Consider the following 14,668-nt stretch of genomic DNA (forward strand, 5'->3'; position numbering starts at 1 on the left):
TGAACCTGACAATTAGCACTGTTATTCCTGTCCTCACGTTGTCCCCACCTGCACGCTGTATATTACTTGCTTCTCATGCAGGGTCACGCAGTTATCCAATAAGTTCAGCCTGCAGGGAAAACATAGCTGGATGTACTGAACACTTTTAATTAGAAATAGCTATCAAAGAGGTTGTCACCATGATGTACAGAACTGTGCACATTCGTGTTCCCAGTACATTCCTCCAACGGAATAAAAGATATTTTTATTTCGGTGGTCATAAGCATTCCTGTCTGCGTTCCAGAGCCCGTAAGGACCAGCAGATAGTTCACATTCCCTGGACCAGAGGGTGTGGGTAGAGGATGCCTTTGCCTATTTAGTATGGTTTTTTAATGCCTCTGTAGCGGCTTTCACTTGTGTGAAAGCCATCATGACTGACAACCTCACAACTGCAGCTTAATTTTCCTAGTAATTTTGTCCTTCATCCAAAACACAGAGACACTTAGTTTTCTACTTTTGAGAATTTTTATCACTTTGAAATGAAATTACCATGTTTTTTCTTGATCTAGCATCCATCATATCAGCATTCGCTTTTAATTTGAAACTAAATGCCCTTTAAAAATGATTGCCTTTAAGGGAAGGTGCAAGTCCCATTACATAAGGCACAGTGTCCAATTGAAACTGAACTTGAATCTGACACATTTCACAGGATTTTGAGAAATACTTTAATTGATTTTTTAAAAGCATCCTGAAGGTGAAGGGATTCTATTTAAAACCAGCTTCTTAACTTGCCTCTGGAAGGCAGCTTACCCTACTAAGTTGTGCTGCTTGCATGAATGGGTAGCACACATCGAACATGGTGTTACTATCGGTATTCACAGTACTGTTATCTGGCCATTAATATTTTAGAATATGGATTCAATTCGCATTTGATACTTGCTTCATTTTTAATGTGCCCTGCTAAATCCTCTTTTGGAAGCTAGCAAGCAAGCACTTAAAAAAACGTAGCAGATTTAATGAAAATTTGCCATTTTCCTACAGTTTCCTACGGCTACAGAAATTTTTCTTGCCACATGACTCCTCAGCTCAGACCTGAGAATGCACCACATAACATACCTTTCAGTCCAGGCCCCTTCTCGTGTTTGCCAAGAAGGTTTTGCTCTCTGTGGTTCTCCTCCAGCTCCTTCTCAGCGTGTCCACGCCTCTTACCTTGTGTCAATGAGAGTGGCTTGGCCAAATGAAAACCAGGCTGCTTTCTGTCACACCCTTGTGCTGTTTCTGTCCTAAATTATTTTTCTTATTTGAAAGCTTATCCTGCCTGGCTTCCCAGGGGGCAGCTTTGTTTGGAGGGTGCCGTGCTGTGTCCCTTCTAAGTAATGACCGATTGATTCCCTCTGGTGTGGCTTCATGGCTCTTCTCTTGTCATGATCACTGATAGAGAAAATTGTGATTTGTGTGTGTTTAATCATTAGTTTAATTTAAATACGTATAGATCTATCTGTAGTAGTAAAATGCAAACCTTGCAGAGACCGTACAAAGGTAAGTTATTTGTGTCTTTTACTTTCCTGGATAAAATGAATCTATGTTGTCAGAAGATTGTGACTGGAGTTTTTGGAAAGCTGCATTCCAGAAAGTAATGCTTGTGCTTCACAAACAGAATGTTTTAGACATCTCTAACATCTAAAGAACAACGCAAGTATTTGCAGCAGCATACAAATTATTGGTCATCTCCAAAAGCTGATTAAAAACCTCAGTTTTTCATGATTAATATTGCTTACTGGCAAATAGGCCTTGTTCCTGTGCAGATGTTTCACATAGGCAGAGAGGTTTACAGGGAAATTTGGTCTAATTTGGAAATATGTACCGCTTTATCTAGTGGAGTACTAACACCAGATTGAGCCACCAGACCAGGAGAGCAGGGTATTTTTCTCTGGAGGAGCCTTCAGGATACCTTCCCAAAGCTCTCTGAGCGATCTGTTGTTCTTCAACCAATGGTGCTCTCCTGTCAGAGGACACTAAATGCAAGGTTGCATCTGGCACCAAGCACCAGCTGCCCTCTCCTCCTCCAGGAGTGTATATTGCCCAGCTTGTAGAGGGCCCCCAAACCAGATGCACAATGCTCTCTGTTCCTGTGTGCACATGGAAGTCATTTAGGGCAAAACCAGGTGGTCTGATGTCACGCTCGATCATCCCATGCACAGGGAGCCAGGCAGAGCCTGCCCCACTTCTCCAATGCCTCTGAATGAGCGCAAGTGTTAGAAACAGTCTTTGATGTCATTCCTGTGCATTGCTACCAGACTCTCATTTGCTTTCATGTGCTAACATGGGGTGATTAATCAATTTAGTTCTTGATTGTGGCACATTTTTCAAGCAAAATGTGTTTTTGCAACACATGTATGGTACTGATGGGAAAACAGCCCCTTAAGAAACCTGCAAATGATCAGCCTGTGTGCTGTCCTCAAGCCTCATGGATTGCCCAATTAGCATCAGACAGATTACTTCACTAATATTTGTTTTAGTCATGAAAAAGGGAACCTTTAAAGAAATGTGACCTCCAGCGATCTCCACCAGCAGCAGAAAATTTAATGAAGTCATCCAGATGCTCTTCAGAATTTCAGCAGAAACAACCAAGCACGTTCAGCATGAGCTATCTGCCTTTCTGCTCATTCCGAGCTGTAAACAGTGTCAAGCGCATGAGGAAGACTGAAGACCTAATAAGAAAATAACTTAATGCGTATTTATTTGGTTTAGCATGCACATTAATTATGGTTTGTTACTAAGAATTTAAAGTGTTTCCAAATATTTTTAAGTGCATAAAACTGGACAGAGAATTTTTGCTGGGATTTTTATCCGTGAAACCTCAGGAATCAGTAGATAACACTGTGTCTTGTACTCTAATGGCTCAGCAAAGAACTTCTGGATCAAAGTGAGAGGTTATTCTACTGACATGTCACGTAATAGAGTGCTAGTCTCTGGTTTTGTGTACTTCAGTCATAGTCTTGTAACAACATGCAGAACATCTTTGCAAATTTTATGCTTCAAACTACTATAGAAGCTTGTCCAGCTTGGAAAATGTGGTGAGCTAATCAGCTAAATGCTGACGTTTTTAATTTGATCCAGGTTAGTTGATACCTCTGGTTTTCTTCACTTCTACAATGCATACACTTTTAGTGGATTTAGGAGTTGCCTCGAGTAATTTGAGAAGCAGACTGGATTCCCCTGCCAGAGCTCCTCACACCTTATCATTAACAGCTGTTGCTGCCCCAGGAAACGTGCAGCAATGACTCATCTTGGAGCATCTCTCCTAGGCACAAAATATCCTTGTAGAAGCTTATTTTTCCCCCATGTTTTTCCACAAAAATAAAGAGAAACTTGCAGTGCTAGAAAAAAACAATGCAGAAACTTTCCTAAATCATGTTAAAAATGAGCACTGGATAGAGATACCTAGATCCTTAAAATCACAAAAACATCTTTGAAAGGAAAAGTTTTTAAACTCATTCCTTGAATGCATTGAAACAGAGCCATGGGAAGAACTGGCTGGCTCTAGATCTTGCATGGCATGGCAGCTTCTAGTGGGGCACAGCTGGGTCTTGTGTCTCCAGGAATCTGCCCACAGAGGGGGTAGGTGCCCTGTCTCTGGAGACACTCAAGATCAGCCTGGACGGGGCTCTGAGCAACCTGATCTACCTCTGGGTGTCCCTGTTCACTGCAGGGAGTTTGAACAGATGGCCTTTAAGGGTCCTTTCTATCTGAAGCAATTCAGTGATTCTACAAATTTTGGCCTGCCCAAAATAGGTGTGAGAAATGCCTGACCTTTGCCTCCTGTTCCTCTGCCTGTCAGTGTGCAGGTAATGCTGCTACGGTTCGGGCTGCAGGTTGGGTTCTGCCCTCTGCATGCAAGGTGTGTTCAGGGTTTCTGTGCGCTCATTAATCTCATTAACTGTTTCTATTTCCCACCCCAGCCTGGAAAAAAATATAAATCCACGTGGTGAGGACTTTAAAAGCACTATTTTATACGACAAATGGTTTACAACTCTCCTAAAACTTTGCAGCTTTGCCAGGATAATTATTGCCTTGTGAATTGCAATGGTGTATTTGTTGTTTTTCCCTCAATTATCAGCAAATCCTAAGCTTTGCAAAAGAAAAATTGAGAAGTTCTACTTGCAAGTATCTGTTTGAATTAATACCGATTCATACCTTTCTTGCATTATAATGATAATCAATAATTATTATAAAAAATGGTCCATTGTAAGCCAAACAGTTGTGTAGCCTGTGCTTTGCAAGGAGCAAAAAGCATGTGCCAAATGGCTGAGGCCTCAGTAACATCAAGGTTACTGCACAACTATGAATTGTGCAACATGGCTTAAAGGCTGTTAGCTGTGCAAATGTTAGACTGTCAAATGGAGCTCAACAGGCACAAATTATACTCCCACAGTCCACTTTGCTTTCGGGGAAGGGTTAGTGACTCGTTTCTGCATTAATAAGGGGTTGCTTTTAGAGCCTGCCAAGTAATTGAATATTTTTTTCATCCAAAATAACCACTCATTAAAAGCAAAACAAACAAGCAAAAAGCCTGTTTCTTAAGTAGAAAGAGAAATTAAAATATTTCTATTTTTAGGGAAAATAAATTATATTTCAGTAAGAGAGTGTGTTTTTAAAAGTATCTAGGTAACACTGAGAAGTCTCCAAGGGGACCTCTGAGTGCAAAGTCGGCTTTGGTGAAAACATTTAACATTTTGAACATAAGGTTTTCAACCCATTCTCCTCTCCCAAGTGAGAAAGGGACCGAAGAGGGAAGACCTTTCCCATAGTCTTTAAAGCAAGAAGCCTTAAATTAGTTACCTGATATCTAAAATGTGCACTATATGGTAGTAGAATTCACAGATTATTTCCTATTTTAACTTCTGTGTAGCATACTGTAGACTTTCCAATGGTGGAAGCTCCACTGGCAATATCACCTTCACATACACCCTTTGTATGCTGATAATTGGATGTGTTTCTGCTTGAAGTTTAATTTCAGTCTTCCTCTTTGCACTTTCTGGAGTCCATGTGTGGAAAAGGTCTGTCCTTGAAACTCGACATAGAAAAAATAAATGTTTAATTTTCATGCAAGACTTGTGATATGAATAATAATCCATATTGAAGCCTTAAATAATTTGTAATAGCTGAAAGGTGCTCATACATTTTATTGATTCTAAGATGGTTCCTTACAAACTAGAGAGAAAATGCACTTTTGGCATCTAAGTAAAGCCATCTCTTGCTACTAAATCTATAGAGGAAGATGGAGATGTGGTTGATGGTAGGGTTTTTTCCATGAAACTCCAGCAATTATTTTTCTCCTAGCAATGCATTGTTATGCAGTAAATACTGAGCTGGAAGCTATGTTGCAACTATACTGAGATTTTGTGGGAAAAGAGGGTAAGGTTACACTGAATGTGAATCTTCTCTGCTTCTTCTTCAGAAGAGTTGATCTGTTGGGAAAATGCACTTTCACCAGGAAAAAAATGAAGTAAATGAAAGCTACCCAGGGCAGCTCTCAGTGAAACCTCACTGTTGTCTCAAGTCATTGTTTCTTCATTTTTTATAGGAGAGAATTTTGATCAGAGTCCTTTAAGAAGAACCTTCAAGTCCAAGGTTTTGGCCCATTATCCTCAGAACATTGAGTGGAACCCCTTCGACCAGGATGCTGTCAACATGGTAGGTAGAGAAATTCTCTTCTCAAGCTGTTTCCTGACAGCTTCAACTCTAACATGATTCCTGGGTTGTTTACAATAGAACATTCATATTGTTGTCAGTAGGGATCTTCTGCTGGGACTAAGTGCACCCATTAGGCATGCTGCTTTAACTGCTGTAGAGGAAAAGATATTGTGAAAATACACAATGCTTTCAGGCAAAATGAAAGTAAATTTTGTATTTCCCTCACTAGTTCTAAGTAAATCTACTGTGCAAAGAAACAAGTCTAACCACCATCTCAGTGACTGGCTGAGAAGGTTGTAGTCATCCATGATACACGTAGACTCATAGAATCACTAAGGTTGGGAAAGACCTCCAAGATCATCCAGTCCAACCGTCTACCTAGTACCAACATAGCCCACTAAACCACATCCCTAAGTAGTATATCACCATGTTTCTTGACATCTCCAGGGACAGTGACTCCACCACCTCCCTGGGCATCCTGTTCCAGTGCCCGACTGCTCTTTTTGAGAAGAATTTTTTCTTAATATTCAAATATTAGGAGTATCCTAATGTCCAGCATCAGATGGGAAGCAAACAAACCAAGGAATTCTTAAGATACTAATATTCATATGAAATTTTTCAGTACAAAAAAGTCTCGATGCTTCATATAACGAAGGAGAGAGGAATCTTTTGTCCGGTGATCACTTTTAATGGTACCTCTGCACCAGTGCATCCTCTCTACATCTCTCCTCATAGCTGAGTTTGTGAGTTTGTCTGTGTGGCTAAGTGGTGACAGAAGAGAAAACAGTTTCTGGAGTTTTATATAGGGGCAATGAGAATTAAAAGACCACTAGAAATTTCTGAAAGACTTTATATTCAAAGGATGTTTCCAAAATCATCAAAGCACGTGTTAAGACTGTCTCCTGACAAAGGCAACAGATTATTGTCATTTCACAGAGTCATACAATGGCTTGGGTTGGAAGGGACCTCAAGGGTCATCAACTTCCAATCCCCCTGGCCACAGGCAGGGTTGTCAACCACTAGACCAAGTACTAGATAATATTGCCCAGGGCCCTATCCAACCTGGCCTTTTCCACCTCCAGGGATGGGGCATCCACAGCCTCACTGGGCAACCTGTTCCAGCACCTCACCACTCTCTCAGTAAAAAAACTTCCCCCTGACATCTAATCTAATAGTATCAAATAATATTTGTTTTATAACTTAAAAGTAAACAGTTGTAATAGTATCATTAAAGCCAAGTCTGTCTAAGTCCATTTGTTTTAAAAAACCGTGTGTTTGGCCTAACTAAAATAGGGGAATTAGGGAACCCCTTCCCCCTGAGTTGAGTTCAGATGTGCTTCAGACTTGAGGAAGGTAGGTCTGCATAGTGGCTGCTTCAAATTAGAATCAACTTCAGCTTCTGGTGCAGAGATGAGAGCAGGAGACTCTCCTGGCCAAACGGAGACCTGGTGAACACACAAAAACCACAATAAAATGGCTCTTGGAAGCGCAGTCTGAATGGCATTTAGTTCACATTTTGAAACTTCTCTGCAACAATGAAGGTCTGGAAGTCTCCAAAGATCATTTTACTTTCCATGGAATTGAATTTTTTTTTGTATTGGGCCACGTATTTAACATGAAAACACAGGAGAAAGAGGTAGCAATGACACTGAGAGCTGGCACGATGGCACTGCAGTCATGTGCAGAAAGGCAGAGAAGAGCCTGAGGCCATTATCAATCACTCTGCCCACTGACAGCTGGGAATTTCTGTTCTCTGCTTCCAGATGTGCACTGATGGAGATGGTGTGATATTTGGGTTGGTCTCTGTACTACTTTGCATACACAGAAGGCACAGAGCAATCAGAATGATGCTTGACAAGCACAGTTAGGATGATAATAACTGCTGAGGCTATTTCTGCCTTTTAGTTCTGGCTCTGAATTAGGGATGATCAGAGGAGGAAGAATGATGGGGTTGGGCAGCAGGAATATGACAGCAAGAGGCAATAGCTGGAATTGCTGCATTATTTGTCCCTCACATTGAAAATGTCTTGTATTCATGAAGTATGATCACATTGTCATACGAAAATGGAATACCAAAAGCAACAAGAGAACTATTGAAATAAAATAATTGAACAAGCTGCATTCAGCTAAAATCAAATAGCTGAAGAACACAGCTCTCATTTGCAGTATCTTTGGAGGGGAAGAAAAAAGCATTTACTAACAGCAGCAGTATTTAATAGTCTTTTAAATCATCTTTTTGAAAACTTCTTTATTGTTTTGATCTGAAACATCATTTAAAGTAATATCCACCTCCACAGAATCCCTTGAGGCAATTACTGGCCTTTCTGATCTTGCCTTGCTGTATTAGTTCTGCCTATGTGTTTGCTTTATGTGAGTTTCCAGAAGCAATTTTCCTTAGAGAAGAAAATGCATAAATCCTTGAAGGTTAACTTGTGAGAACTCGGCGCTGCTGGATGCCTTGGGAATTTCAATTGCCTTTTGAAACCATCCTGTCACTTTAAAAATAACCCCCTGAAGTCCTGAGAAATCACTCTGCCTGCTAGTCATTTTTTTTCTCTCTTTTAAAGTATGCAGAGTTCTATTTAATAGGGAAATATTTCTTTCCCCCCACACTGCTTTCAGTGATTATCCCTGCCTTCTGTCACATGCTATCTTCTGTGACCGTTCTGCGAGTTATCTCTCATGCCAAACTGAAGGTCTCGGTACAGAGCAACTGTGAAATTGTTAGGAACTAATACTCCTACTTTAGTCCTTTTAGGTATGTAAATAACCACATATATTCCAGGAGTCCAAGGAAGCATTGTCTGTTTAAAATTTCATCTACTGAAATAAAATAATTACAGGTTACTTTGAAAGAACAAGCTTTAATACAAAGAATAGCCTCCCTCTCTCCACTCCCTCACCCACAGCTCAGGTTGGATGTGTGCAGCACGTTGGGAGCATGAAAAATATACAGGGGCTTAAAAAGCGAAATAGAGGATCTGATGGAGAAGAGGTGAATCATGCTGATGGGCAGTGGTCCACGGGGAGCCTTTGGTTTAGAAACATCTGAAATAGGTGATTGCTGGCAGGAGGCAGGCATTACAGCCTACATGTCCTGCCTGCGTGCTTCCGCGTTTAAGGGAAAAAAAGGCGTCTCCTACTCATCAATTCTAGAGAGGAGGTATTGATTAATTGATTATCTTTTTGTCCTGCTTTGCACAGCTTCCTTTTGTTTTTGCAGGCGATGTTATGAGCCTCATGCAAGCACAATTTAATCCCCCATTTTCCCACTGATAGATATGTTTAAATATTCTTGTAAATAGTGAAATACTCTGGAAATGAAAATCCAATCCTTGGCTCAGTAATCTTGGATAGTTTTCTGTGTTGTACATAGAAAACATATCCAAAATGCGTTTTGCCAACACTTTACTGTGGCATATATAGCAAACACAGCTATGACGGAGTGATTATGTCCAGGGCACTAAGATGAAAGTTTTCATGCATTAGCTGCAAATATGAAGCTCTCTGTGTTCCTTGGGAATGAGCGCTGGTCATTCCTTTTGATCTTAGCAGCTTAAGTGGCTCTTGGTCATTCCCTTGCCTCAGTGCTCTCCCGTCTTTTCTTGCTTTTCCCATGCCTTGTTTGAGGGCAAACGCAGCATTCTCTTTGCCAGGGTTTGCAGCCAGGCACTTAAAATATTGATATTCTGCACATGCTGAGCTGTGGCAGAAACTTAATGGATGAGAGTTCCTTTGTGTGTGTGCAATGAGTATATCAGGGAGGAGGGAATCATGTTTAAGACTTGTAGGAAATTTATTTAACAACTGTTTCAGGTGATCTGAACTTCCCTGGTGTTTATCCTTTCTTATTTGCACCAGTACGTATCATTTGCTTATCCATGTTTTTTTTGTTTTGTTTTGTTTTTTGTTTTTTGTTTTTTGGTTTTTTTTGTAAAGCAAAGAAAATATCATCTGTGACTGATAGTGCAGAGATTAAAACCTATGATTTCGGACTGGTCAGATTTGATAAGACTGTAGCCACTGTTGGAAGCCCACCTTTTTATTTTTTCAATTTGTATTAAGCAAGTCTGCCAACAAATGAGGTTAGGATATTTATTGTGCAAAATAAATTTAAATAAAGTGTAAACCAAAAGGTTTCCTTTATTGGAGGATTTCAGCACAGCGTTCACCATGGCACAGCTGTAAATGCCTCAGTGAAAACTATGAATATGTGGTTGCTGTTCAGAAATGGTTCAATCTGCAATGTTACGGTCTAGGTCAGCAAAACCCATCAATTGAATTAAATCCTTCTGCTAACTGGAGGCCACTTATTGCCCTGTATGTTACCTTTTAGAGCAATACATGGGAGCTGTCCTAGGTAACTTAGTGGCTTGCTAGCATGTTGTGAAGTGAACCTGGAAGCCTTGCCTGAATGCCAGCTGGGCTGGTCCTGACTTTATCAGGCTGTTGCAAGGTGTGCTTGTGAACTTCAGGGTAGGATGTGGCTGAGCACGTGTAATTTTTTCTCTTGACCTATTCCACCATGAGAAGAAATTACTCCTGGTCAGGATGAGATGTTAGGGGAAGCGCTCAGCTGAGTGGAGGCTCACTGCCTTTTTGACAGTTGTCTTCTAGTGTTACCTTTTGGAACAGCAGGAGTGCTTTGAAGGGTCTCCCTCTCATCTCTCCTTTTCTTCAGAGAGAAGATATGAAGGAAAGTTTCTTTATAAGCACACCGATTTGGTCAAAACATAAAAAGTTTTGTGTTTATGCACATTCCAACGTGTTTTGCTGGATACTTGTTATTATGTATTAGATAGCTGACAGAATTGCTGAGGAATGCCTGGAAGAATGCCTCAAGTTATCACTGTGGCTGTGTCTCAAAGAAACACCCAGCACAGTGTAACCACTGCAAAATATTTTGCTGAGTGTTTAATCAAAACTGAGGTTTTCATAGATTACTTTTTTTCCACTTCTTCCTTCTGCCAATCTAAGCTGTTTTGTAGTACTTACAGAGGAAAGTAAATGTGATAGCTGTCCATCAGCTGCTTTATTTTCTTTTAAGAAAATTAGGAAAGATCAGTGAATTACAAGAATTCTGCATAACTTGATTTTAAAGTACTGCGAGCGCAATTTATGCGAGAATAAATCTGAATGTCTTCATATGCTGCTTAAATAAAAGAGATAAATGCTACACAGTAGTAATGAAGATAAGTCATAATGACTTAATAGATGGGTGATTTTTAGGCTTGTTTTCTTTTCTTCAGTCATGACTCTGTTCTTTTAAGTAGCACCTGTTTTAGGCTGTTTGTTCTTGGGCTACCTTTCAGAAGGACTGTGTTTAATAACAAATAGTTTGTTATGATGCAGTGGAAAAAAGAAAAGTGCCCACAGAGCAAAGGTAACAAAATAAAATTGTAACTTAAATAACTGTTTATTTTCTCTCTTCCTCAGCTATGTATGCCCAAAGGGCTGTCTTTCAGGACACAAGCTGACAACAGAGATCCGCAGCTGCACTCATTCATAATCACCAGAGAAGATGGCTCTCGTACCTACGGTTTTGTGCTCACCTTCTATGAGGAGGTCACGAGCAAGCAGATCTGCACGGCCATGCAGACGCTGTACCAGATGCACAATGCTGAGCAGTACAGCAGCGTCTGTGCCTCATCCTCATGCAGCATGGACTCCCTGGCCAGCAGCATCGATGAGGGCGACGCCACCTCCCTTGCCAAGCTCCAGCGGTACAACTCCTACGACATCAGCAGGGACACGCTGTACGTCTCCAAGTGTATATGTCTCATCACCCCTCTGCCCTTCATGCAAGCCTGCAAGAAGTTCCTGGTCCAGCTCTACAAGGCGGTTACCTCCCAGCAGCCGCCACCGCTGCCCCTGGAGAGCTACATCCACAACATACTCTATGAGGTGCCCTTACCACCCCCGGGCCGATCGCTGAAGTTTTATGGGGTTTATGAGCCCATCATCTGCCAGCGACCTGGGCCCAATGAGCTGCCACTCTCCGACTACCCACTGCGGGAAGTCTTCGAGCTGCTGGGGCTGGAGAACTTGGTCCAGGTTTTCACCTGTGTTCTGCTGGAGATGCAGATCCTTCTGTACTCACAAGGTGAGAACTCATCCAGTGACGCATGTGGGTCTGCTCCCACCGGGCGGTTCCTGGGCAGCTGCAGTCATGGGAGCTGATAATAAGCTGCTGGTTTTCAGCAGATTTGTTAAACACAAGTATATAATGAAAAAATGCGAGAGAAATGAGGCTGTCCTAATGAAAGCACTAAATAATTGTTTCCTCCAGGCAGTCTAGGTGCCGCTTGTTTAATTATGCATCGTATTTATCACTTGTGACAGCTAGCAATAGAATTCATTTAATTATCATCCTTACACTGCCCTTGATCATGCTGCAAGACAGCATGAAACTAATCCTATCTTCTGCAAAAATACCAGCAGAAAACAATACATCTTGCAGAAAACACTTCTGCTGCCTTTATTTTGAACTTTCAGCAGCATATTGAAATTCAGTGAGACTTTTTTGTCCTATATGATGGGATATGTTCTAGTTAGGGCGTGGATGGTTTTTTAGCACTTAGAGGCTGAAGGTTTAATGCTGTGTTGGATTTGAGTGGAGATAGAGGCATTCCCTCACAGTCCTGATTGAAATACTTTCTGACAAGATTGCTGATGCTTATTTTTGGGACATTTATGACTGTAATTGGCAAAGGCTAGCTGTGCTGGCAATGGTTGCTTGCACAGAGCCTGTCCACGCTGCAGTGCGCCAGCAGGCTTTTGAAAATCTGGCTTCTACCTTTCCTCTTCTGGTTTTCTTTCTGTAATACTCTGCTGCAAGTTTTGGGAACCTTTAGTCAGTGCTGGGCATGCTCTGAGGTTTTACTCCCTGTTGGTGTTTTCTGTGTGTTGATGGTTGAGTCTGGCCCAAGAGCTAAAAGCTATATGCTGTGACTGCTGCACCAGCATGCATCGCAACAAAGAAATCAACTTCTAGTTTCCTGATGGCTTTCAAGGGGATGTCCGGGCTTTTTATAGGCTCCATTAAGTTTCACTGGACACCTGACCAAATTGTTTTTGTTCCCAAGTTGCTTCTGCGATCCTAAACTATTCACATGTGCTCTGGAGAAGAAGTTAGGGGGAGGATGTTCGGTCAGACTACAGTGAACAATATGAAGCTTAGAGGTATGAGTAAATTCTAACAAAAATGAGAAAAGATGATGCTTGCCTAAACTTCTCAAGAGATGTGGTTCAAGCAACATCTGAGAAACCAGAGAGCTTGAAATTGACAATAATGTATGATGGGTGGTTTGGGATAATGAAGTCCAGGCTCCAAAAGCGAACACTTGGTTTTATCATATAAAAGAAAAAGTCAGTAAGCGTGTAAAGGTAATACTAATGAATAAGGGACTCCGAATGGAAAAATGTTGGGGGAGGTGGAAGGAGGATAGTTCTGAAAATGACTGAATTCAAAGGGTTGTCTGTTCTTTGTGGAGCACTTCTCCACACAGACTCCAGGGGTTTGCTTTCAAGAACCAGAAATGAAGGGCTTTAGCTGCTTTCAGTTTGAAGTGTGAGCAGAAATCCTGCTGTTAAGTTTTGATTAGGCTGCTTCTCCCCTCCCTTCTGCTTCCATGTGTGGATGCTTACCTCTTTCTTCCTCTGATTTGTGTGGCCTGTGCCACCTGACAATGGGGTTCAGTACTAAGCAGCTACACTACTGAAGTGCCTCCCCATCCCTGCTCATCATTCTCTCCCTGGTCCTTGCCTGTGAACTCACTGAAAACTGGAAGTTTTTAGTATAAGCTAGTAGTATTAGCAGGGAAAAAAAAAAAAAAAGCCACCAAAGAAAAAGCCCTGCTTGTCAGATTGCATTTAAGTGGTATTCTGTGCAGATGTAGAGCACCTGGCTATTCATTACTTTTGTAGAAGTCCTTGAGATGGATGCAAAATATCCATTAAATATTTTTGACTCAAATCTCAAAGTGCCTCTACCAGAAATTCAGAAATTCAATCATAACTGTTGTTCTCTTCCAATTATTGGTCATAGTGCGTGAGTTTACTTGTTTCTGTTTTCACTGTGGGTTGTTCTTTGGTCTGGGATTGGGTTGTTTTTTTTGTTTGTTTGTTTGTTTTAAGAGGAAGATAGTGAGAATTAATCATCTCTACCCTCCAAAATTCAGATTTTTTTTCCTTTCCCTCTACTGGTGAATGTAGAGATATCCTTGAGATGACCTTTATTTCCTCATCCAATATAGACACATCCTGATGGAGCGTGGGGAAAAGCACTTGGGTAGTTGTGTTAGAGAAGCAGTGGGATTATGTAAATAGCATCGTAATGCTGATTCCCAAAGGTGAGGCATGCGGAGTGGAGTCAAGTGCAAAGCCACAGTTTTGGCATAGCCTGATAGCTGAGCACTTGGCTTGTGCACTGCGACTGCTTCTAAATGTCATTCTTGCCATTCCTGAAAGAGAAAACAAAACAGCCTTCCCCTTTTTGAGATATCACTGGCCTAGGTATTACTGAAATCTCTTCTCTAAGCTTTGAGATCCATCAGGGAGAAACACTTTCTTAACCCCAAGTTCTTTCAAAGGCAGAAGATGAAAGGAACTAATGAATGAAACAAAATTGAAATTTACCCTTCCCTCCCTTTCTGCTTTAAAGAGAATGGACTCACTGGACTGTTTCCAGTGGTCTGGGCCTTACTGAAGCCTTCCCAAATTCAACAGGAGATTAGGAGATGAACTTGCTTCCACAGGGTGTGATCTCAAGCAAGAAAGCATTATTAACCCAAAGTCAGAGTTCACTGTAATGCTGCAGTACAGCACGCAAGACATCAGAGCCCTGAGCCAAAACCTGCGTCAGCTCACTGAGCTATTTCAGTGAGTAAGCTGCTAACAACATATGTGAAAAAAGTAAGCTGACTTTTTTTTATGGTTCCCCTGGCCGTGTTGGAAGGAAACTTTTCATTCAAGCTTGCCAAGAAATGTGTTG

At 41.2% G+C, this 14,668-nt stretch overlaps 1 protein-coding gene across 2 annotated transcripts in view; it reads left to right on the top strand.

Moving 5' to 3' along the window:
- Positions 1-14,668, top strand: part of DENND5B (DENN domain containing 5B) — a 113,826-nt gene that overhangs the window by 47,437 nt on the left and 51,721 nt on the right. For both annotated transcript variants that reach the window (XM_021389162.1, XM_021389171.1), the window contains 2 exons: positions 5,567-5,676; positions 11,113-11,779. In XM_021389162.1, coding sequence (XP_021244837.1) covers positions 5,567-5,676; positions 11,113-11,779 — 777 coding nt within the window. The remainder of the gene's footprint in view (positions 1-5,566; positions 5,677-11,112; positions 11,780-14,668) is intronic.

This window comes from Numida meleagris, chromosome 1 (assembly GCF_002078875.1).
Source record: "Numida meleagris isolate 19003 breed g44 Domestic line chromosome 1, NumMel1.0, whole genome shotgun sequence".
In the NCBI taxonomy this organism is placed as follows: domain Eukaryota; kingdom Metazoa; phylum Chordata; class Aves; order Galliformes; family Numididae; genus Numida; species Numida meleagris.